This window comes from Rhinolophus sinicus, chromosome 14 (genome assembly GCF_057876585.1).
Source record: "Rhinolophus sinicus isolate RSI-liver-muscle chromosome 14, RSI-T2T, whole genome shotgun sequence".
Taxonomy (NCBI): Eukaryota; Metazoa; Chordata; class Mammalia; order Chiroptera; family Rhinolophidae; genus Rhinolophus; species Rhinolophus sinicus.
Genome location: NC_142514.1, coordinates 112,080,149 through 112,105,813, shown reverse-complemented (window position 1 = coordinate 112,105,813; position 25,665 = coordinate 112,080,149). Strand labels below are relative to the sequence as shown.

Sequence of the window (25,665 nt, the reverse complement as noted above, 5' to 3'; positions counted from 1 at the left end):
GCTCTTATTTATTTCCAACATATTACGAATGCTAGTAAAAATGTATAATACAATACCAGGTATATTGTCGGTTGCACATATAAATTATATTCTCTTCCTTTGGCCAGTCCCTTGTGGTCTGAAGGGATAATGCTTGGGGGCTTAAGGTTTAGGATCTTCTAGGACAACGCCTTCAGGAAATCCAAGGTTAATGTTCATTGCCCAAACAATCTTTTATAGATTATTTTAGTGCGAGACACTCTTGAATAGAAATATTAATAGTTAAGGCCCTTTCTGCCATGTAAGATCTCTGCAACTTAAAAGAGGGCCCTCACCCAACCATGCTGGATCTCAGACTTCCAGCCTCCAGAACAGAGAAATAAGTTTCTGTTGTCTATTTAAAAAATAATTAATAGTTAACATTTCATTCGTTCATGTATTCATTCATTCATGTATTCATTCAACAGATATTTATGGGGCGGTTTCTATGGCCAGTGCTCATGGAAGACAGCTGTTACAAGCATTTCATTCGAGGTAAGCTACCTCCCTTAACACTCAAGTCGGGATTTGGGGCGGGGGATAAAGGGAGATGCCTGGTCCCGCCAGCAGAGGGCGTGATCCCACCCTCTTCGCAGCCTGTCGGCCCACCAAGGCGCCCAGGCTCCCACGCTCGCTCCCGAGCGCGCCCCCGCCCGCCGCGTCACGTGATGCGGCTGTGGAACCTGAGCTGCCGGGCCTAAGCCGAGCTAAATTCGTTGCCGGTGGCCGCTGCGGGTGCAACCACAAAGGCTAATCCGAAGGAGTGGGGAGGGTCGTGGAGTCGATGCTTCCTCTTCCAATTCAGGTCGGCTCCCGTTACCTTCTCACCATTCACCGTCGCCGTCTCCCTGAGCGTTTGCATGTGTGGAAGCTCCGGTGACCATGTAGGGGGAAAGAGTGAGGAAGCCAGGGACGAAGTCAGCGCTGTCTGCACGCCGCCCGGCGCCCACCACACCCCCGGTGCGGGCCGGAGGGCCCGTCGGCCCTGGTGGGACAACTCCGGCCTCCGGTTGTGGCCTGGCCCGGGGCGTCACGAAATCTCGCTACGTCTCGCGAGAATCTAAGTTGAAGGAACATGGCGACGTCTCATCTGTTAAAGGTAAGACCCTCAGGCTAGCTTGGCTTTTACTTCGCGACCGCTGGGCTCAGCTCTTCGGGAAAGGTTCGGAACGGGTTTAGGGGCGAATTGTAGGAGTGTTCAGGGGTTGTCTACGGGAAGGGAGGCCGGGGAAGCTGCCGCCCAGGACCGGAACGCGGGTCCCTGGCCTTGGGGTTGAGAGGCTCTGGTTGTCCCTCGGGCCGGTTGACCGGTGTGTGAAAGGCCCAGCTGAGGGATGGCGGGTAGCGCTGCTCTCAATGGACCAGCTCTGGTCTCGGACGGGAGATGAATGGTGGTGCTTTGCCGTGACCGATTGGGCAGTTAGTACTCTTAGGGTCTCGGTTTGTTCTGAAGCGAGAGTCTAAGACGTATAAAAGGAAAATCCAAGAAAATGCTGCCTGACATAGGGATCAGTGACTACCCCCACCTCCTTAATTTCTGTTCTTATTCTCTGCACGAAATTCTAAGTCAGACAGCAAGCACTGCCTTCCACTCCATTCCCTCCCTCCCTTCCTGCACGCTGTACTTTCCCTCCTACTCTCCCATTCTTGAGTTCATATTTTACCCTTTTTTCCTTAGGAAACTGCTCCTCAGCCCCACTACAGCACACAACCAGATGACTACGGTACTGAGGAAGTGCTGCCATCGCTTTAGGGCTTAGGAAAGTTACCTTATCAAAGAAAACGGTTAGTTAGTTTTATATATTTGGGATAGCAAGGGAGATCTAGAGTCAGAGGAGCAGATTCTCTACTATCAATTAAAACGTTTGGAGGAAAAAGAAAAGGCACTAATCTGCTTATTCTGTGTTTGTGTTTATAGTAGGAACGTTTTGCCTTAAACGTGTTTACTGAATTGGTCTAATTAGCTCAGGGAACATAAATACAGAGGATGAAATACTCCCCTCGAACCCATCATTATACATTCAGGCAGTGAGGATGTATAGTGGAAAATAATTGAATAGAAAATATGTTAAAATATACCGGAACCTCACTCATGTCTTTTTTTAGACTACTGATTTTAACTGCCTGATAGATGGGACTGTCCTATAAAATGTAGAAGTATTTTAACTAACTTAAGAGGCAATAATATATCTTCCTTTAAATGGGGGAGGGGCCTAGAACTAGACTGAATTTCGGCCACTTAGAAGCTGTGTGACTTCCGGCAAGTTTCTTAATCTCTGCCTAGGTTTCCTCATCAATGAAATGGAATTATTAATAGAACATGTTTCATAGGAGCATTTTGAAGATGGAGTTAATGTATATAAAATGCTTAAAACCATGACTGGGACTTAATTAGTACACAATACACCTAAATTACTAGAATCACTACTCTTATTTCTCTAAGAAAACTAAATAATGGGAATTGAGTGACCCATCCTACTGGACTCTTCTTTTGTAACATTATTGCAAATTTTAATATATTAGTTCAGAAAGAAAACTTGTTTAACTTCAAAAGACTCCTATTAATGCATCTGCATGATTACATAAGCAATAGCTTATGCTATTAATTGAAATCATGCAAAAAATAATTGTGTTCCTGATTCTTTGAATTTTTGACTTGATTACATGCATATACAGCAGTCTTTCCCCATCCCCCAATTATCTCAGAAAAGAGCCTTTTACTTTATTCTACCCCATAAAAGCTTTGCAAAAGATTGTTTGGAGGAGATACAAGTCTGAAGTTGTATCAGTCAATACTACTAAGTGGTTACTTTGTAGAGATTATGAATCTACATCTACAGCACACATCTATAGAATAAAAAAGCTGCCTGAATTATGTAGAAAATGGATACTTAGTATTTAGGTTAAAAGGATAACAAGAATTCAGAAGTTCTGTAATTCAAACAACTTTTATAAATAAAAGGAAGATGGCAGTGCTTTGAAAAAACTGGTAAATTACTCAGTCATTCTAGTGAACATGAAAACAGATGCCAAAGATGCACTGGGAAAATTTCAATAAAACTGTTTTATGAAATGTTGAAAGGGGAAAGAAGAATTTTTAAATATTATTTTATATCGTATGTGATTTTAAATATGTACAACTAATGGAATATAATGGACAATATAAATACACGTTTAATTCTTTATGTCACCAAAAGTTTACATGTTTAAATTGGCCAGAAATCTTTTCTTCTCTCCTTATTGGGGGGGGGGGGGGGGGGATTGCCCTAAATTCTTGTATCTAGAATTAACTAATTAAAAACTGGGAAGTTTGTCTTGGAGAAATGTAACGTGACCTTGCCAGGGTAGAGCCATAACAGCCATAGGGTCATTTAAATTCAAGGCTAGTGCTACGTTGAACAGAGACAGGGCTGGCTAGGAAGTGGCCAAGTTAGCCTCATTTCCTTTCTTGACAGAATTCATAGACTGGTTCCTTAGAAAAATGCCTGAGACATTGTGTAATTAGATTTCACCACAGCATATTTGACAGAACTATCATGTCCTATGGCCAAAATGGTGATATGTGGGCGAGGTGAGAATACAATTAGAATTTGATTCATTATCAGTTAAACAACTGTGCCTGGAGGGAGGCCGTTACTGTCCTGCTGAAAGAAAATGCCCTCTACCTGTTTACCAGTAACTTGGATTAGGTTAAGTTTATTGAATTTGTGGATGACAGAGTTCAGAGGAATGTGTTATGAAAGATAACAAGAAGCTAATATGAAAGCCAATATGTTATGAAAGATAACAAGATTCAAAACTTTGATGTGGAACTTATAAGTCAGAACCCAATGTAATAAAAACCATCTACTTTTTTTATTTTGGAATTTGTAATAATTGTATTCTCCATTTAAAGCAAGTGGACTATTGCTGGATTTTGGGAATCTTTTGGATATACAAAAATTTGTGTTGTACATTTTGACAAATACAATTATCAGCTGCTTGGGGGGTTTAGATCTCCAAAAACTTTTTAGTATTACTACTTTAACTTTGTTTTAACATATAGTTCCACTTGTTTCTTTACTTTTGCAGTTATCATCTAGGCCCTCAGTGCTCATTTTCTTTATTTCCAATTGAATATTTTTTTCCAAATAACAATTGTTTAAATCTTGTTTTTCTGAGCATTACCCCCGTTTAATTCTTAGCACATTATTTTTTCCAGCTGTTTGGAGTGTCCTTAACTTCCTGGGTCAGTACCACAGATTTTTCTAGTTTCCCCTATGTTCTCTTTTCCAAGGCACCTGTTGTATTGCCTCCTTCCACTTGTTCTGCCTTCATTCTCCACCAGGTCTTGGCAGCATGCCTCCTGTTATTTTTATTTCAGTCTCCTTTATTCTCACTTCGGTGGGGATAAACGTTCATGTAACTCCTCATATAAACTTGTGCTCTGCTTTGGCCTCAAACTTTTGCCCTTTTCTCTTTCCATTCATGATCACAGTTCTTAGAAAAGCAGTACCCACTTGCTGCCTTTGTAATTCTTTACCTTTTTTAACTTACTGTGACTTTGTTCTCTCCCCCCACACACAGTTATATTGAAGCTGTTAGTCTTAAGAGCTCTGGCAATTTCCTGATTGCCAAATGAGATTATTCTCTGATACACTTATCCTCCCTTCTGATATTGTTGATTACTACCTCTACTTCCCTTTTGGTTTATGACATTCTCTCCTTGGTCTCATATCTCGCAAATCACGTGCATTTTTCATTGACCTCCCTTCTCTCCTTCCCAGTATAATTATTTCTTAGGATTTAGTCTTCAGCCCTTTTCTTTTTACTTTTTTTTTTTTTTCTGGGACAGTCTTAACTCCCATGATTTCACTATTTTTATCTCTTAACTGTGATCTGAGCTCTAGACCAAAACAGTACTAACCATATCACTTTCTTGCTGAGATACCTTTGATGGTTCAAATTCTTTGAGATCCTTCCAAGCTGGGTCTTCTCCCTAATAACACATTTATATTCGTATTCCCTCCCCACCCCGCCGCACCTCTCTCTCTACCTGGCTGGTTATTTGTTGGTTCACTAGCATACCAGAGTCTTCAAGACTCTTTATATGTTTGCTATTTCTTCTGTCAGGAATGCCCCCTCCCCTGTTAAAATCTTATGTATTCATCAAGACCCAGCCCAGATGCCTCCTTTCTTCTGAGTGCTCTTATTTGGAATTAATTGTTGCCTACTCTGCACACACAACCGTAGGATTGCATCAGTCTCTTCTAGCACTTACCTTATGCCTTGTGTATTAGTTACAGGATGTCTACATATTTAACTCCTTTTCTGGGTTGTAAGCTCCATTAGTGCCAGGATTTCATTACTCTGTTGATGCCTTAACTCTCTAGTGTGGTGATCACTCATGGTACATGCTCCGGAAATGAGTGATGATTGGTTGGAAAGATTAGTCCAGTGCAGTAGCTGTGTACTGGAGAGGCTCAGTGAGTGAGTGTTGATTGGTTAAAAGAAGGAATTTCTGGTTTTATTTTTTATTTTTTAATTAGGTGTAGAGAGGGGCAGCAAGAAGGGGATAGAGATATAAAACCAATCCAGAAGAAAATCCACACTTTAAACTGAAATATGAAGCTCACTGCTTTCCTTGGTGGAAACATTTCTATCCTTTGAGAGGAAAGAAAATAGAAATTCAAAGGAGTGATTTAGAGTGTGTGTAGAATTTATTCATTATTAAAATAGTTGTGTTGGGCACGTGTGCAAGGCATCGTGAAGAATACAAAGCTGTGTAAAACAGTGTCCAGCCTGTTAGGAATTTACCATAGACTGAAGGAGATTAAAAAGTACTGATGATTTGCTCTACGGCAAGAACTTCAGAAGTGTTACCACATCCTGTATGGTCCCTCACAGACGAGGAGATCATTTCTGGTGGGATGATCAGGGAAAGTTTAATGGAGCTGGATTTTGAAGAATGGGGAGACTTTTTGCAGGTGGAGATTAGCAGAAAATTTGTGAGGAATGGAGACAAGATGAGTATGGCTGACGTGTGAGATGGACTGCATGCTGTGTTACCTTGTGCTCCTTGGAATTGTTGCATCATAGGAGCCCAGAATATGGGCAACAGTAGGAGACAGGACTACAAAGGAAAGTCAGGGTCAGATTGTAAAAGGTCTTCAGTGCTGAACAAAGAAGTTTGAAATATAGTTCCACAGATGATGAATATTTGAAAAATATGTCAGCAAATATATTGTTAAGCCTTCAGTGTTTTCTTGGCTCACACATAAAACCTGTTATCATTACATCTATTTTGTGTGTATTCAAACTCTGATTTGTGGGGTGGCCACAAATGAGGGGTTTTTGTGTAATGTAACCGTGTTCATTAAAACCATAACAGGAGTCACCAAGTCTGGAAAGTAAATTCATTCAACAAGTGTTTAACATTCTCTAATTCCAGCTAGATAATGGTGATCTAGGCAAATTCCTGCCCTTAATGTAACTTACATTTTTGTGGGGGAGAGAAGCAATAAACATATATGCAAATACCTCATTTCCCAAAAAATAAGATCTAGCCAAACCATCAGCTCTAATGCATCTTTTGGAGCAACAATTAATATAAGACCCGGTATTGTATTATATTACCCGGTCTTATATTAAAGTAATACCGGGTCTTATAGTGATTTTTGTTCCCAAAGACGCATCAGAACTGATGATCTGGCTAGGTCTTATTCTTGGGAAAACATGGTAAATATGTACTATAAGGTCAGGTTGTGATAAATGTTATGAAGAAAAATAATCAGGGTTAAAGATAGAGAGTGATAGGTATTATTTTTGATAGGATGATCAGGGAAGGCCTCTAAGGAGATGACATTTGAGGCGAGACCTGAATGAAGCAAGGAAAAAAGCCGTGTGCCTAGTTAGGAGAAGCGTCTCAGGTAGAGGGACCAGAACAGCCAGTGCAAAGGCATAGAGTCAGGAACGTGCTTGGCAGGGAATATGGACGTGATACCAAGATTTGAATGTTGCCAGTGTAGTTAAGATACACAACTGGATAATTCTTTCCAATGTTTATTTAAACATAAATGAGAGCCTCATTTATTTAGAACCTTACTTGCCAATTTTCACTGGGTGGAAGGAACTTGCCCTTTTGACTGGGCATCTAAGAGGGCTGTGATCCTTAGGGCTGCCTTCCCTCACTCCTGTGTCCTGTCCTAGAGACATAGCTACATTTGACACTCACAATCTAGGGAGAAAACAAATTCAGAGGTATGTACGTTGGCCGTGGGTAGGGGTGAGAGTGGGAATAATGGACTAAATCACTTCCTGTAAAACTGTGATAAATGTAAATGTGAGAATTTTTCATGGTCTGTGAAAATATATGAGTGAATAGTTACCATAATCTGGAGGTGATGTATGTTAATTAAAGCTAACAGGAAGTGACAGTTTAAGATAAACGTAGAAGAGGAGAATTTTAGACTGCAGGACGGTATCAAAAGGACACTAGGCATCTATCTGGTGGACAAAGAAAGGTGGAGCAGAGAGGTAAATAAAGACAGGCGTTTCTTATTAGATATTTTGCTAGGGTCCTGGTGAACCCAGTGTGTCACAGAAAGTCATCTGCCTCTTTTCCCCAAGTAGTAGGTAGACTAAATTGGTGCCTGACAGGCTGTGTAACAAGTAAACAAGTTACAGCTCAGATTAAAGCATTGGTCATAATACATGGAGCACATACAGGTAATATCAGGATATTTGATCTGTATAACTGGGGTTTGTTCATTCCACAAATATGTGAGCATCTGCTCTGTGCTGGGTACTAGTCTAAGTGTCAGTGGAACAGTAGTGAGTATGACAGGCAAGGTCCCTCGTCTTTGGAGCTTACATTCTAATGTGTAAATACTGATACCAAAGAAATAAGTAACAACACATTGGGTACTTTTTGTAATAATGAGGGCTGTGATGAAAACAGTGTAATCAAGAGTGTTCAGAAGATGGGGCACTAGTTTACTTATTTACAATGGAAAATTATTTTTAAATAATTGCTTTCAACTATGTTTTTGGTTTTGGTTTTTTTATTTCATAGAAAGTATTTATCATCAGAACAGTATGGTTTCGTATGTTTAAGATCTATTTAAACAACTATGTTTTGTTGAATTTTCCTTCCCTGGCACTTAATGACATTTCAGCCAGATCCCAAAACTTTCTGGTCTTCTTAAAAAGTACTGTTTAGTCTGAATTAAAATTTCAGTCTCATAGCAAATCAAAGCAACTCTTCCACCAGCTCAAGACTTTGGCTCTGGATATGCAGAGAAGAAAGGGCGAAGGGCATTTTTCTTAGATTGGTTTGGGAAGGCCTCTCTGAGGTGACACTGATGCTGAGACCTGAATGAGCTGCATTTTAAGCAAAGGTCTTGAGGTGCAGTGGTGAACCTGGCATATTAGAGAAACAGCCTTTAAAATGGTGGTGTGGCTGGAACCTAGTGAGAGTTGCCAGTATTTAAATATATACTGTAGTTTGTGGTTCTTTTGGTTAATGGGGATTGCAAATGTGGTTTTAAAATCCCATAACTGGGAGCACGGGCAGTTCATAGACAATATGGGAACCCACACATTCAAATAGCTAACCTCATAATTTATATTATTTATATTATTTATAGCCTCATAATTTATTATTTCTTGTCCTGCCTTTAACTTGTCCTTTTACCTTAACTCTTCTTACACTTTTGTCATCGTGAAGAAGATATAGCAAGAAGATGTACTGTAATAATAACCTTTATTTTCTCTTAAATGCAACGTTTGACATCATTGTAAAAGTAATACTGCTCCTACTATTTGATGGGTTGTGTTTTGTCCCATATATTATATAGGGATTTCTGGAGAGTTTCAGGTGAACCAGTAAATCAGTATTTGTATTCTTGTTGCAAATTAAGTGAGTCATTTTAAAATGATTCTGTTACTTTTAAAAGATTTTGCAAGCCAGTTGACTTTTCTTTTTTGTTTACTTTTATGTGTTTATTTAAATATTCTTATTTTTTAACGTGATACCGAATTTTGTATTTGCACATAAGCAATTATATGTCTACTCTTTTTCCTGGGATTAACATGGAATTATTGTAGATGAACTCATTGCTTGAACAAATACTCATGAATTTCTTTTTTTTTTTTAATGTATTGGGGTGAAAATGGTTAGTAAAATTACATACGTTTCAAGTGTGCATTTCTATAATACATCATCTATATATCATATTGTGTGTTCACCATGCAGAGTCAGTTCTCCTTCTATCACCATATATTTGACCCTCTTCTACCATCCCTCCTCCCCTTATCCTCTAGTAACCACTAACCTATTGTCTATGTCTATGGGTTTTTGTTTTTTTGTCTTGTTCCTTTGTTGCTTTCAGTTTTACATCCCACGTATGAGTGAAGTCATATGGTTCTCAACTTTTTCTGCCTTATTTCGCTTAGCATAATAATCTCAAGATCTATTCATGTTGTCGCAAATGGCAGTAGTATTTCATCTTTTCTTATGACAGAATAGTATTTCATTGTGTATATATACCACATCTTCTTTATCCAATCATCTATCGAAGGACACTTCGGTTGTTTCCATGTCTCGGCCAACATAAATAATGCTGAACATTGGAATACATATATCTTACATACATCTTTACGGATAAATGTTTTCAGATTTTGGGGGTACATATCCAGGAGAGGGATTGCTAGGTCATATGGTAATTCTATTCTGCATTTTTTGAGGAATCTCCGTATTGTTTTCCATAGTGGTTATACCAGTGTACATTCCCTGCAACAGTGTATGAGGGTTCCTTTTTTTCCATAGCCTCTCCAATATTTGTTAATATTTATCCTGTTGATAATAGCCACTCTATCCTGTTTCCCCAAAAATAAGACCTAGCCAGACCATCAGCTCTAATGCATCTTTTGGAGCAAAAATTAATATAAGACTTGGTCTTATTTTACTATAATATAAGACCGGGTCTTTAATATAACATAATATAGTATAGTATAGTATTATACAATATAATATAATATAATTAATATAATATAATATAATATAATATAATATAATATAATATAATTAATATAATATAATATAATATAATATAATATAATATAATATAATACTGGATCTTACATTAATTTTTGCTCCAAAAGACGCATTAGAGCTGATGGCCCATCTCGGTCTTATTTTTGGGGAACCACCGTAACAGGTGCGAGATGATACCGCATTGTGGTTTTGATTTGCAGTTCCCTAATAGCTAGTGAAGTTGAGCATTTTTTCATATATCTGTTGGCCATTTGTATGTCTTGGGAGAAATGTCTGTTCAGGTCCTCTGCCCATTTTTTAATTGGATTATTTAAAACACTCTTGAATTTCAGTGGGAATTGTGCAGATTTTTTAAAGTGATAATGTATTCTAGAAAGATCTATAGCATCTTACAGTACTGGTCTGGAACACCTCACCCCACTCCAAACACATTACAAAAAGTTAAACTTTTTCTGTAATTTACTTTCTTCCTAATGTGTGTTTGTTTTTCTTTGAAATAACCACCATGGCTATAGATAAGACACTGTGGGACTTTACTGTCCATCTGTTTTAGAACTGATTCTTCCATTAGGCAATACTTTTCCCAAAAAGCTGAATGTATTTTATTTGGGCCTGGGCAACTGACATGTTATATTAATTAATATGAGATCTGATTTTTTTTTTATACTAAATAAGAGCAGGAAAAGGGAGCTGAAACTTTGTTCACCTGTTTCTCTATCATCTTTTGTTTTCTTTCTATTTTAATTCTATCTCTAATTGTTTTGAGAAACTTGACACTGATTTTTCCCCCCTCAGCTCTGTAGGGGAGACATTAAGTAGAAAGCAATTTAGTAGTAAATAAACGTTTATTTTATTTAAAATACAGAAAGAAAGAAAGGACACAAGGAAAAAGAAATGAAGGCCAAGAGTTATAACTTCAACATTTGCTTTTATCCGACAATACATCCAAAACTGTGCTCATATCCTCTCCTACACCATCCAACTCCAATGTATTCCTTTACATGCATTTCTTCTATGGTCAGTGATTCCACCAACCATTCTCAAGTCAGAAATCTGAGAGCCATGTTGTATTACCAAATAGGCAGAACAAGCACATGTTTAGTATACCCTATCCCCCACAGAAAAACAAGGAAAAAAATGTGTGTGGGGGTTATTTTTGACTTTTTTTTAAAGAAAAATTTTGGACAGTTAATATATATTTTAGAATTTAGTATCCTTTGTATTTTGAATTATACTGGGGAGGTTTGGTCATGGGAGGGACTATATACTTAGCCATTTGAGAGCTTAGAGCCTTAATCCTGCTTCAGTTGAGTCATTTTCAATATTCTTTCTCTCCTTTCCACATCTAATTATCACCAAATCCTGTTATTGTAGGAGAATTAGAAGTAGTAGTTCTAATATTATAATAATGATAGCCAGCATCTATATAATGTTTACTTATGCCAACCACTTTTCTCAACATTGTACATATATATCTTTTTTTTCTCTCTTTTTTTAAAAATGTCTATGCAGTTCCTCTGCCCATTTTTTTTTTTTTTTTAATTGGGGAAGGGGAACAGGATTTTTTATTGGGGAACAGTGTGTACTTCCAGGACTTTTTTCCAAGTCAAGCTGTTGTCCTTTCAATCTTAGTTGTGGAGGGCGCAGCTCAGCTCCAGGTCGTCCAGTTACCGTTGCTAGTTGCAGGGGGCGCAGCCCACCATCCCTTATGGGAGTTGAACCGGCAACCTTGTGGTTGAGAGGATGCACTCCAACCAACTGAGCCATCCGGGAGGCAGCTCAGCTCAAGGTGCCGTGTTCAATTTTAGTTGCAGGGGGCGCTGCCCACCATCCCTTGCGGGAGTCAAGGAATCGAACTGGCAACCTTGTGGTTGAGAGCCCACTGGCCCATGTGGGAATCGAACCAGCAGCCTTCGGAGTTAGGAGCATGGAGCTCTAACTGCCTGAGCCACTGGGCCAGCCCCCATATATATCTTTATATCAGCCCTTTCAAATAACTTATTAAATCCATTTTACATAGATGAAACTAGAGCAAAAAAAGTTTAAATAACTTAAGGTCGCATATTTGGTAAGTGGCTAAGTCATAATTTTAATTTTATAAAGTCAGCTTCATGAACATCTCACCATTAGCACCTTTCTGTTTCATTGCCTCAGTTTAGGGTTTAATCATTTATTGCTCATATGAACTATTGCGGTAGCTTCCTGTCAGATTCTCTTTCAATGAATTTTCCTTCAATGAATTTTCCTTCAATGAATTTACAGATGATCTTTCTAGAAATTAAATATTATCATGTCAGTAGCCAATGGCTACCACTCTCTCCTCCATCTAAAGAATTATTTAATGTGTTATAATCTGTTACTATCATTTATTTTGCTTAGATTGACTACTTTCAGGAACAAAAATGTATTCCAGGATCATCCCTGCCCCAACCTTAACATTAGCATTTTTTTCTAAGGCTCCTTTTTGTGGCATATGGTATTGACAAATCAAGATCTGGATACTAGGTATGCTAATTGTTACTGGGGTGTCACTCATTTCAGGCCCTCTCTGTGGACTGAACTAAGACACACACACAAACACACATCTGTACTATACGAGGTCTGACGATTAAGTTTGCGAACTCATCCTAGAAAAAGGGCTACATACCTAATTGCTGAATATCACAACGGTCACCTTCAAAGTACTCCCCTTGGGAAACTATGCACCAACGCCTGTGCCTGGTCCACCCTTCAAAGCAATTTTGGAACTCTTTTTCTGGAATGGCCATCAGAACTGTTGTTGTATTACCCTTGATGTCCTGAATGTCACCAAAATGTCTTCCTTTCAATATTTCCTTTATCTTTGGGTAAAGAAAGAAGTCATTAGGAGCCAGATCAGGTGAGTAGAGAGGGTGTTCCAATACAGTTAGTTGTTTACGGGCTAAAAACTCCCTCACAGATAGTGCCGTGTGAGCTGGTGCATTTTCGTGATGCAAGGACCATGAATTGTTGTTGAAAAGTTCAGGTTGTCGAACTTTTCACGCAGCCTTTTCAGCACTTCCAAATAGTAAACTTGGTTACTTTTTGTTCAGTTGCTGCAAATTCATAATGAATAATCCCTCTGATATCAAGAAAAGTTTAGCAACATCGTGGCAACAAGTTTGCAAACTTAATTGTCAGACCTCGTACTTATTTCTATATCTATATTATCAAAACTCATGAGTTCACCCCAATCCCTCCAATTCCAATAAATTCAATTTAATCCTTTTCCCTTTCCGTGGATGTAACTTCCTTCTCTGACAGTGAGAAATCTGGCTTTTGAACTGAATTATTTCGGGAGGGAAGAAGGATGCTATTATAACATCGTTAATATGTATAGATGTAAAACTAGCTATAAATTTCTTAAGTTTAGAATTCTTTAGCAATTAAAAACAAAAGATTTACCAATTATAATAAATACAATACTAAAAACTCAAGATTCAAATGAACAACACTAGCATGACTATTTTTAAAGTAAACGATTGAATTATGTACAGAAATGTATATAAATCATTAGTGTACAACTGGATGCAGTTTTCATAAAGTAAACATACCCGTATAATCAGCACCCAGATCTAGAATAGTAACAGTACCCCTGCAAGCCCCTCTCTTGCCCTGCCCTAGTCTCTAACTTTCAATCCCCTCCCCAAGGTAATCACTGTTCTGACTTCTTATAACTGTAGATGTGTTTTGCCTGTTCATAAACACAGTAAGTACTCTTGTGTCTGACTTCATTGCTCAACATTAGGAGAATCATTTCTATTGTTACTTGTTAAATTTTTGTTGCTGTATTATATTTCGTTGTTATGACTGTTCCACAATTTACCCATCCAATTGTTGATGGACATTGGAGTGTTTCCAGTTTTTCATTGAGAATGAAGATGCTGTATACTTTCTTTTACAAGTCTTTTGGTAGACATATATATGCAGCTCTATTGGAAGTGAAGTTGCTGGGTTATATAGTACACATATGTTTGTCGTTCATAGATACTGCTTCCGTATTGACCCAAAAATGAGACTAGCCGGACCAGCAGCTCTAATGTGTCTTTTGGAGCAAAAATTAATATAAGACCCGGTATTGTTATGTTATATGTTATGTTATGTTATGTTATGTTATGTTATGTTATGTTATGTTATGTTATGTTATGTTATGTTCCCGGTGTTATATTATAGTAAAATAAGACCGGGTCTTATATTAATGTTTGCTCCAAAAGACACATTAGAGCTGATGGTCCAGCTGGGTCTTATTCTTGGGGAAACACGGTAAATAATTTTCTGAAATCATTGTACCATTTTACAGTCTCATCAGCATGATGAGAGTCCTGGTTTCTCTAAAGTGTCTTCAACACTTGATATTGTCATTCTTTTCTATTTTAGCCTTTTTGGTGGAGTGTAGTGATATTTCATTGTGGTTTTAATATGTATTTCCCTAACAATTAATGATAGGTACCTTTTCAAAAGGTTTTTGGCTGTTTAGATGTCTTTATGAAGGGTTTACTCAAATGGCTAGCCAGTTTTTAAATTAGATTGTCTTTCTTTTCTTAATGATTGTTAGGAATCTTTACATATTCTGGATAAGAGCCTCTGATATGTCTATTAGAAATATCTTCTTCCACTCTTTGATTTGCTTTCTTTCACTCCCTTAATGGTATTTTTTAAGGAAGTAAAGTTCTTAATTTTAACATAGTACAATTTGTCTTTTTTTCCCTTTATGGTTAGTGCTTGCTTATACATAAGGTCATACAAATGATCCAGACTCTACTTGTATTGATATCTTATTTAATTTTATAAAACAAAAATAAAACTAAACATTTATTCTTATAGTTTTGAGCCTCAAGAATACATCGTGGAACCCTTTAGGAGTCTATGAACCACAGTTTATGAAACACTATACTAGAATGAATTCCTTGAAGACCTTTCATTTATGTTTTCTAACAACTGGCATAATTCTTGAACTGTAGGCACTTACATATTTCTTGAATGAATAAATGTAACAAGTGAATGATGAAGAAACACCCTAAAATAAACTCTTAGCAGTACTGTTATTTTTGCTTCTTTTTTTTTCTTAAAATCAGTTTGTGTGTCTAAAATGCAAGCATTTTTCAGAATTTGTTTAATTTTTTTTTTTCCTTTATAAAAGGGAAATGTATTGTGATATTTTTTATTTCAGTGGAAAAAGGTATGTAACAGACATGTCTTTCATGTAGTGATGCTTCCACCTTATGGCTTCTAGATAATTGCCACAAATTTTTTATAATAATAGATTTTTGCAATTTACAGACCTGATGAAATTAAGCCAAAGCCTGGATCTGGCCTACAGGTTAAAAGTTCCTTAATTTCTCATCCAGGAAAGATCCAGGGAGTAGTTAAGAATGTATCTCCAACAGAACTAAATTGTTTGGATTTGAATCCCTGCACTGCCACTTACTGCCTGTAACTTTAGGGAAATAACCTAACCTAATCTCAGGTTCAAGTGTACAGTTTTTTTGTCTATAAAATGATAATAACATCACCTTACACATAGGAGTTGTAAAGATTAAATAAATTAATGCACTTGTACCTGATACATAGTCAGCAATTAGATAATATAAAGTAAAATGATCAATGTGATGGCGTGATCTGTACTGAAGATTATACTGAAGTTAAATAATAAAGGGTATAAATAACTGAACTCAATTTTATTTACAGATATCAGATATTTGAATTACGCATGGAAATATAAAGGAAACTATTTGGAGATAAACAAAAGGAAATGCTCTTTTCTACCACAGATACCACATGTACAAAATTGGTTGGATTCTATAACCCAAAATTAGCCAAATGCCATATATTTACAGTGAAAGAAATAGAAAATCTTGCAATAAATAAACAGTAAAAATACAATGAGAAATTATTTAAAATTCCTCCCTTCCACAACTTCAATTTCAAGCATCCTACTTTGATTATCCTGTCCTGTCTTCCTAACTCACTCTAGTGCTCTCACTCCGATAATCTACCTCTGCTATGGCCTGCAGGTCATTGATTCTACCACTATATTGTTTAATGTCTTAGATCTGTGAGTTTATACTTTTCATCAAATTAGGAAACATTTTAGCCTTTATTTCTTCAAATATTTCCCCCACCCCAAGACTCAAGTTATGTGTAGGTAGGGTCATTTGATGTTGTCCCACAGCTCACTGATACTTCTTAAAAAAATCTTTTGTTTCTGTGATGTTCATGCTTTCCTCTGTGTTCTTCACTGTGGGGGGGGGGGGGAGATATTTACAATAGCTGGTTTAACATCTTTGCTAAAACTGTCTGTCATTTCTGGGTCAGTTTCTATTGATGGGTTTTTTTTCTTGATGGGTTATATTTTCCTGCTTCTTTGCCTGCTTGGTAATTTTTGATTGGATGCCAGACATGGTAAGTTTTATATTTTGGGGACTGGAATTTTTAAATTTCCTTTAAATATTTTTGGGTTTGGCTGTGACACTTAAGTGCTTGGAATCCATGTGATCTTTTGAAGCTTGCTTTTAAGTTCTGTTACAGTGAGACTGGAGCAACATTCAGGGTAGGGCTACTTTGGCTTCACTATAGATACAGTACCTTTCTGAGGACTCAGCCAACGCCTAGCATATTGAGGAACATTTCCACGCTGGCTGGTGGGAATACAAAGTATTGCTAGCCCTGTGTGGACTCTGGTGATTGTTCTGTCTACTCTTTTCTAATGGTTCTTTCCCCAGTGTCTGACAGTTTTCTCACACACTTGTCTAGGTCAATATGCAGTCAAAGGCTCAAGGGGACCCCTCTCCATATCTCCAGAGCTCCCTCTCTGTGCAGCTCACTTTTTTCTGATATTCTTATGCCACAAATTTTCATTGCTTTGGCCTCCTCAAACTCCGAAATCCTTCTTCTAAACTTAGTGAAAGCACCAGGCTATTTCAGTTTCCCCTGCTTGTGCTGAGGCCTGGAAACTCTCTAGGCAGTATGCTTGGGCATATGTAGGGCTCACCTCATTTGTTTTCCTTTTCTCAGGAAGCACTGCCCTGTACTGTCCTTTGGCTTTCTGATTATTTAGGCAGTTGGGGAAATCTGGCCCCTGTTATTCCATCATGGTTGGAAGCAGGAGTCTCTGTCTCTCGTCATCCTGATGTCCTTTCTCTCTTCCTTACCCAGCATAATTCTCTATTCAATCATTATAATCACTCTCTTGAATACACTTCGACTTCCTCGCTCCTTTTTTTGTTTCACTGAGGAAAACCACAGCCCTGGTTAAATCTATCTCTTCACCTTTCAGTGCCAACACCTGTATAGTGGAATGTTGCGGAAGAAGATGGTACACTTACACTATTTTCACTTTAAATTTATGACCACAAACTATAATTGAGCGCAGTCACACTACACTTACATAGCACTCTTCCACTTTCTTAGATGTCTGTTTCACATCTTTTTTCTCAAAATTCCAGCATCTCCTCTTCTATCTTCCAGGGCATTTTCCCTGTTTCCACATCGCTGAGAAATTGAAACAGTAATACATGAACTTCTCAGCATGGTACCACATCTGTCCCCCTACCAGCGTCTGCATGTGCATGTCTGCCTTCCCCTCTTACATGCAGCCAGTTTCCCCACCAGTGCATTAGACCCCATGCCCTGCTGCCTACCGAGGGCGATTTAAATTCTACGGCAGTTTCTGCCTTTTTCTCCTATATCCTCAGCATTATGTCCCGGCACATGACTATCAGTATACAAACATATGTATCTAAAAACAAAACAAAACAAAACATTGACTCCTTCTCACCTTACTAGTTATGATGCCATTTCTGTGCTCCCTTTTACAGCAAAAATTGTCAAGAATTGTCTGTACTTTTATTTTTCCCCTTCCTTCCTTCCTTCCTTCCTTCCTTCCTTCCTTCCTCCCTCCCTCCCTCCCTCCCTCCCTCCCTCCCTCCCTCCCTCCCTCCCTCCCTCCCTCCCTCCCTCTACAATCTGGCTTTTGTCCTGACCATCCTAAAAAAAACTGCTGAGGGACATCCATGTTGCTATTTTAGTGGTCGTCTTAACATGTTCTCTGAGGAGCATTTGCTAAAGTTAGTCAACCCCCTCTTTCTTGATATGATTTATTCACTTGGTTTCCAGAATGCTGTACTCTTGATTTTCTTGCCACCTCTCTGGTTGCTTTTTCTGTCTTCTTTTCTAGTTCCTGCTCTTCTCCCCACTTCTTTATGTTGGATACCTAAGGACTCAGGCCTGGGTCTTCTTGTCTATTTATATTCACTCCCTTAGTGATCACATCCAGTAACAAATTTTAAGCCCTTCTGTACTCTGATGACTTTCAAATTGTTATTTCCTGGTCAGACCTTTCATTTAAATTCTAGATTTGCTTATCAAATTGCCTATTCAACACCTTCAAATGGCTGTTTAATAGATGTTCCAAATGTAACCTGTCTGAGACAAATTCCTGAGCTTTCCTTCTTAAGCCTGTTACATCTGTAGTTTTTGGACTTGTCAAATCACAAAACTAAAACAATTTAGTAATGAGTTTGATGTTCTCTATTCAGGGGAAAATAATCCATGGATTGGCGGCGTACAGTGCCTAACAAGCACTGGAGCATTCTTCATGATGGATTTTGAGTCAGAGCGAGTTTCGTAGAATGTTAGAGGAGACGATGCGGAAATAGGGCTAGGAGTGGCTAGGAGGTCAGGGATTTCCTTGTAAGGTAAGCAGGCCCTATGTTTTTAGTTAAGGTTAACTAGCTAACGCTGAGTGGGAGGATTGTGATTAGTGTTAGGTGTCCTTGACAGTGAGGCATTTCCCGTATGTGGAGCCTCACTTAAGTTTAGGTTTGGGATGTGGGCTGGCCACTGGGGTAGCCTCCATTTTGTGGGTCCCTGTGGGGGCAGAGCCCCAGAAAGAAGTTTTCAGGCTCTCGGCCTCACATAGACAGGTGTTGGCTCAGGTAGTAAATGGCCATCAACTGTGATTGGATGGCCATCAGCTGTGGCTAGTTGGCCGTCAGCTGTAACCAGTGAGCCATTGGCCACTAATATAACTGCTGTGGGTACGCTAGCAGAAAGAAAAGAATGAGGGCTAGCAAGAAGATGGCAGCTGGGCTGGCAAGCGTGGATGGCGGTTTGCGGACAGTGTGGATCCAGCCTCCAGTGAGAGTATAGTGCCGCTAGAGAGAATATAGTGGTATGACTCCCCTACCTATGGCTCCGTGGGTGTTCCTTTTTGGCCTCACCATATTCTGCGTTCTCTTGTGGGGAGCGGGAGCAGAGACCCCGCCGGGTCTCCCGCATGACAGTCCCAATATACGAATGAACTTTATCAGACAAAAGCCTTAGAGTCGTGCTTTATTCCTTTCTCTCATTTGAGATGCATACTGTCAGGAAATCCTGTTAGTGCCACCTTTAAAACATAAAATCTAACAACTGCTCACTAACTCCATTGCCAAGTCATTATCATCTCTCACCTGCCTCCTAACCCTGTACCCAGCTTTAACCCTGGCACCTGGTAATGCATTCTCAGCACAGCATTCAGGGAGATTTTAAAATGGAAATCAGATCATGTCTGTTGTTTAAATATGTTTAATGGTTCCCCATCTCACTTAGATTGAAGTCGAAGTCTTTACAGTGGCCTTCAGGGCCCTACACGATCCAACCTCTGTTTTTTTCCGACCACCTCTGCTTTTCCTCTGTCCTTACATGGCTCTACCTTGAATGCATCAAACATCCTTCTATTATGTCTAGATTAGGGTCTTTGCAATGGCTGCTTCCTCTGCCTGGAATACTCTTTCCCCCACATATCTTCACAGCCAACTCTCCATTGGCTTCCCCATGGCCCATTTGTCTGTTTGAGGAGTGCCTGTGAAGGAATTAGTTGTGCCGTAAGGCGTGAATGATAGAGGGGCAGGGGCATGGCAAATGTTGAGATTCTCTTGGTCAAAAAGAGCCAGTGGGTGAAATAATCCTAGACTTACTAGCACTTGGTGAGTTCTGAGTAAGAAAGTCATTGCTATTCTGAGTAATAATGAAAGAATTAAAGCAGAAGAGACTTTGTAGCACATTAACAAAGATGAGGCAGCTTTAAGTTAGCCATTGGAAAAACTCATAAATCCTAGTTCATAATTTGAAGGTACCTTCACTTATGAATAAGATATTGTGTTTTGTAGGTAGTAGATTTGGTATCCTGCTGCTTAGTTATGATTTAATGATGTGTTCTTCAGTTTAACAGAGAATAGGTCAGAAGAACTGCTTGAGTTACTGATTTTAGAGTCTATTATAAAAGCTTAATAGAAAACGTGTAATTATTAAATTCCTCCTTTGAGTACTGGGAGAAATGTTTCTGTAGTTAATCTTACATGTTATCATCAAACAGGAGAACCAAAATGTGTTTCCTATCATTTTGTCATATCTGATAGATTTTAGAGCCTAACCAGTATTTAATTTATCTCAAATACCTGTTTAGTCCTCTGTACTTTTTTAATTGAAGGATTTATACTGCATTTAATTTTATAAATTGCCGAAATTGCTTATGGAAATAGACTTATTTGACCTTATAAAGTACCCTCTTATTAAGAAGGAATTATGATTCTCTGTGTCATAGTCAAGAAAAGATTTGTATGTTCTTTCTATGGTTCCTTCATATTTGTTTGCTTATACACCCTTTACTCAGAGTAAATGAAGAAATGAGAGTTACAGGAAAATAATAACTATAAAAAAGTTAATACACAAAGTATATAGGATCAGAAATCTGACTGGATTTTTCATTAGCCAACACTAAGGAGAGCAAAGTTACCTACATAATTCACTTAAGTCCATAAGGTAAAAATAAACTAGTTGTTCAAGGGAGAAGCATGCTAATCCTGATACTAAATTTTGAGTGAAAATCTTCTGCGAGTCCTAGTAATAAGAATACTACTGTGTGATAAAAGCAGGTACCTAGAGCAAGACAGTACATAACTTTTAGGATCAACTGTGTTTGTAGATGTAAGAAGCATCATTTGCTCTCACAAGAGTTAATGTTATTCAGTGGTTCTTAACCTTTCTTGGGTCATAACATTTTAACATAATTTTATCATGAATTTATGAAACATGCAAATTCTAAACTCAACCTCAAGAGATTCTGATCCAGCAGGTCTGAGGTAGATTTTAGAAATCTGTATGTGTAAACACCACCCTAGATAATTCTGATGTAGGTTCTTGTCAGACCGTATGTTTAGAAACTGCTTCTGGGTTATAATTTCCGGGAGTTTGCAGATTCCGTGCAGTCAGTACATGAACTTTATCTGATACAGGGGAGCAACTTGCTCAACAACAATCATATAGTAAAAACAATAATGAGTTTCCCAGGAGTGTATGGTGCTGGTATTTTAGAAAACTAATGATTTTGTTGACATTTATTGGCAAAAGCAAGTCACATGGCCATACTTAACTTGAAAAGGAACAGTACAAATGATAAACATGTGGGGGTCTCCCTTTTCTCTTTTTATTATAGTAATGTAATGAGTTGATCTTTTTTTCTAATATTGAGCAACTTCCACATTCCTGGGATAAACCGTGCATGATTATGAGGTATCATTCTGTTGATATGCCACTTGTTTAATTTTTTCATATTTATTTAAGATTTTTACATCTATTTTCTCTGATTAGATTGGTCTAGAGTTTCCATTTCTGGTTCTCTTTTCATCAGTTTGGTATCAGGCTTTTGTTAGCATTATAAAATGAGATGGGTATCTTTCTATGTTTTTTTTTTTGTCTTAGTTTTCAGAGTTGATATAGATTTTTAGTATTCTTTTTTTGTGAGGTCAGGACAACTATAAAATTAGAGGGCACAGTCTCCACACATAAAACCACCCTCATTTCTGACAACAGCTGCATGTTTGGGGTCTCCCAAAACCAGCCTGAGTTTCCATAATTCATGAGAAAGACTTACAGATCTTAGTGAAAGCTGTTCTACTCGGGGTAATGGTTTATTACAGGGAAAGGAGACAAATTAAGATTAGCCAAAGGAAGAGACATACAGGGCAGAGTCCAGGAGCTTTTCATACACTTCCCTTGTCCTCTTCTGTATAGTCAGGTCACATTTCACTCCTTGCCCCAATGTGTGACAGAGCATATGGAGTACTGCCAGCTAGAGCAGCTCACCCAGCCTTTGGCGTCCAGAATTTTTATTGGGGCTTTGTCATGTAGGCATGATTGATTGATTGTTCACATGGGTAATCTCAGTCTCCAGGTTGGTTGACCCAAAACTCCCATCCTAAGTCACACTGTTGGTATTTCTAGATTGCCCAGCCTTCACTGTAAGACTAGATGTGTATGGCAGCCCCCTCCCTAAATTACCTTGTTAGATTATCCAGTATGACCCAATGTTCCCAAGCAAATAATGATACAGCATTCCAAGGGCCCAGACATTACCTGCTAGGAGCCAAGGGCAAAAGCCAGACCTCTTTGGGCAAGACCAAATTCTTTATACACTTTTGTATAGTTAATTTTCTTTTCTATGTTTCTCTTCCTCTGATTCCTTGATACCAGCTTAAGTTTATAGGAATTTCATTATGGAAAACTGATTCTTTTAAATTTATCTATCTCTTAAAAGATAAAAATAACAGACAGTTTTGATTTAACTGCATTTAAATTAAACTACTGTTTATCCTTCTTTTTATTAAAGAATAAAGGTTCTCTTCAGTTTGAAGACAAATGGGATTTCATGCGTCCAATTGTTTTGAAGCTTTTACGCCAGGAATCTGTTACAAAACAGCAGTGGTTTGATCTGTTTTCGTAAGTAATCTATTAATTCTAACTTTTTGCTAACATAAAGGAAATTTTGGTGATGTTCTTCTGTATCCAAATGGAATGTTTACTCTAGATTGGTCTGGTTACCTGTTTAAAATTATTACTAGTTGTATTGGGGGTCCCCAAGACCACCCCTTGGTTCAGTGATTTGCTAGGACTCTCAGGACTCAACATGTCATACTCACAGCTATGATTTATTACAGCAAAATGATACAAAGCAAAATCAGCAAAGGGAAAAAGGCACATGGGGATACAGTCTGAAGAAAAACAGGCACAAGCTGCCAAGAGCACTCTCCCAGTGGAGTCACACAGGACACGCTTAATTTTCCCAGCAACAGGATTGACAGCGTATGTGTTTTGTTGTCTACAAGGGAAGCTCGTTGGAGACTCAGTACTTGGGGTTTTTACTGGGGGCTGGTTACATAGGCAGACTCTGCCTGGCATGTACCAAAATTCCAGACCCTCAGAAAAAGAGCAGGTATTCAGTGTAAACCATATTGTTTATACAAAGAGTTTAGGCACAGTGAGCCATTCTAATCATTTCAGGAAAGTTTTATGTCAGTGAAGGCAACTGTGGACCATTCAAGTTCTCAGATGCCAGCCAAGGCCAAGAAGCCTTTCCTAAGGAATACAGTCTCACTTCTGCTATGTTAACTGTTGGCCTTTGGTCAAATGTCTTTACAGAAAAACTGTTATCAGTAGGGCTCCACACAGGAAGGCAAGACCAACCTGTAATACTGATCTCAGTTGTACCTTTTAGAGGTCCTGGGTTTACCGTATTTTGCCGTGTATAATGAGCACTTTTTTGTCCAAATTTGTGAGGGAAAAATAAGGATGCACATTATACATGGGTAGTACTAATCCATATCTATATAAAATTTTTAAATTCTTTTATTTATACTTATGAGTTAAAAGTGTAACTCTAGAAATCAGTAACGATATCCATATGTAAAATAATACCCTGGAATACGATTATCAGTTTTGTTGAACTTATGATGAACTTACAACGATGAAGAGTTCCTGGCCTTCTATGATGCATAACTATCGCAAATTTGTTACTGGTACATAAAATTTCTTGTACCTTTTATCTGTTCTTGTGTTTTGTAATTATTTCTTACATAAAATTTCTTGTACCATAATACGTTAAAAAAATGAATGATTCCTTTATAATATAAAAAACAAGTACCTAAATGTAAACAAATAAAAATTTGAATTATAAAATTAAAATGAATTATTTTTTTCCCCTGAAAGTTTGAGCCAAAAACGTGGGTGTGCATTATACACAGGAGTGCATTATACATCGCAAAGTATGGTAGCTAATTAATAAATCCCATCAACCATGGGGTTTATCTTAGAAAACTAGATGGCTTTCTCCTTCAGTTACTACATGGATCTTTTTTAACATGCCTTGAGGTATCAGTTCAGGCAAAGTACAACGCTGGCCCATAAGTTTAAGCATACCTGAGGGCTTTGTTGAAGCAGTGTGATGATAGTCAAGGTACCCACGTAAAGAAGCATAATTTCAGAGGATACATGTGGTACCCCTGTGAACAACAAGTTTACAATTTTTAGGATATCCCTCAAATAAGACATACATGAGTCAGGTAGTGTAGGTTAACAAGGCCCCCAGTGCCCTCCTCCCCTGAAGAAAAACAGGCACAAGCTGCCAAGAGCACTGGGGCTTTACGCTCTTGCGTTCCCAGTCCAGTCATTTCAGTTTGGGCCTTGATTTCAGATGGACTGTCTGGAGGCAGGTAGTTCCACATGGTTTCATTTATCCGTGGCACCAGTTCATTTGCCTTGCTAGTGTGGATGACATTTAGAGGTGTTCTGTATGGAAAGTGTAGGAACTGGGGCTGCTTCCTGCTCTCTCAGAGCACTGGTAGGTGGGATTGGAAGCTCGGCAGTCAGTTTAAATTCAGAGCACTCACAACAGCATGGAAAGCCAGCGCCAGCAGACTTTCTTCAGGAAAAGGGGAAAGCTTTCAAGAATAGTTCTGAAAAACAAATATTAATGCCGTCCTCTTCTGGTGCTGAGTTTTGTTTTTCTCTTTTATAAAATTAGTGTGTCCAATTCAGTAATGAAAACTATTCATTTTTTGCCAATTATCCAGATCTGCAAGAGGAACAAAAGCATTTTTACAGAAAGACATTTTTGTACAACCTAAGTAGAAAGACACGTTGTGCTTAGGAATTGGTCTAGATGAAATCTCAACTTTTAAAACATTTTCAGAATAGGTTTATGTCACCGCCCACCTCTTTCATCCAGCTCTTTATCTAGTGAGCAACCTAGAAAAGATCCGTTCCTTTCTGAAGACAACTGTGTTTAATAACCAAGTTTCCTTACTAAGGTGTGTGTATAGGAGGGGTGACATGAAGGTGAGGGAAATAGAATCAGGCTATTAATACATGGTTGAAAAAAAGCTAAACACAAGTCAGTAGCAGTGAGACATCCATGAGAAGGGATCTAGCTTCCAGTCTATAAGGAGTGAGTAGAGTGCCCTCTCCCAGCCTGCAGCTTTTGGCAGTAAGCACAAGTTAGGGATGTACTTAACCTCTATATGAGAACCAATCAGCTGCTTGATTTCAGATGGCCCCATTAGAGATTAAGCCCTTTTCTGTGGGTATCTGCAAGTGATTCTGATGGGCCAACCAGAATGCATGATGTTTCCAGTTTATGGCTGCACAGAGGGTGTCTTAAATCTTCAGCAGCCTGGAGTGAGTCCTGTTCATTGAGCATATGCCTGCTTTAACTTCAGTACAGCTTGCAGTGAGGTTTAAACAGCCCAATATCAGACAGTATAGGTTTCAGCTTAGAG

The 25,665-nt window shown here is 38.4% G+C and overlaps 1 protein-coding gene across 3 annotated transcripts in view; it reads left to right on the top strand.

The window, feature by feature from the left end:
• Nucleotides 1-663: 663 nt before the first annotated feature.
• The window catches only part of CUL5 (cullin 5), an 84,653-nt gene continuing 59,651 nt past the window's right edge, over nt 664-25,665 (top strand). Inside the window, exons 1-3 of one of the 3 annotated variants that reach the window (XM_019718721.3) lie at nt 686-1,117; nt 1,697-1,803; nt 22,722-22,831. In XM_019718721.3, the coding sequence (XP_019574280.1) occupies nt 22,761-22,831 (71 nt within the window). In that variant the 5' untranslated portion in view covers nt 686-1,117; nt 1,697-1,803; nt 22,722-22,760. Of the gene's footprint in view, nt 1,118-1,696; nt 1,804-22,721; nt 22,832-25,665 lie in introns of all 3 variants that reach the window. The other 2 variants (XM_019718720.3, XM_074335529.2) reach the window with 2 other exon arrangements.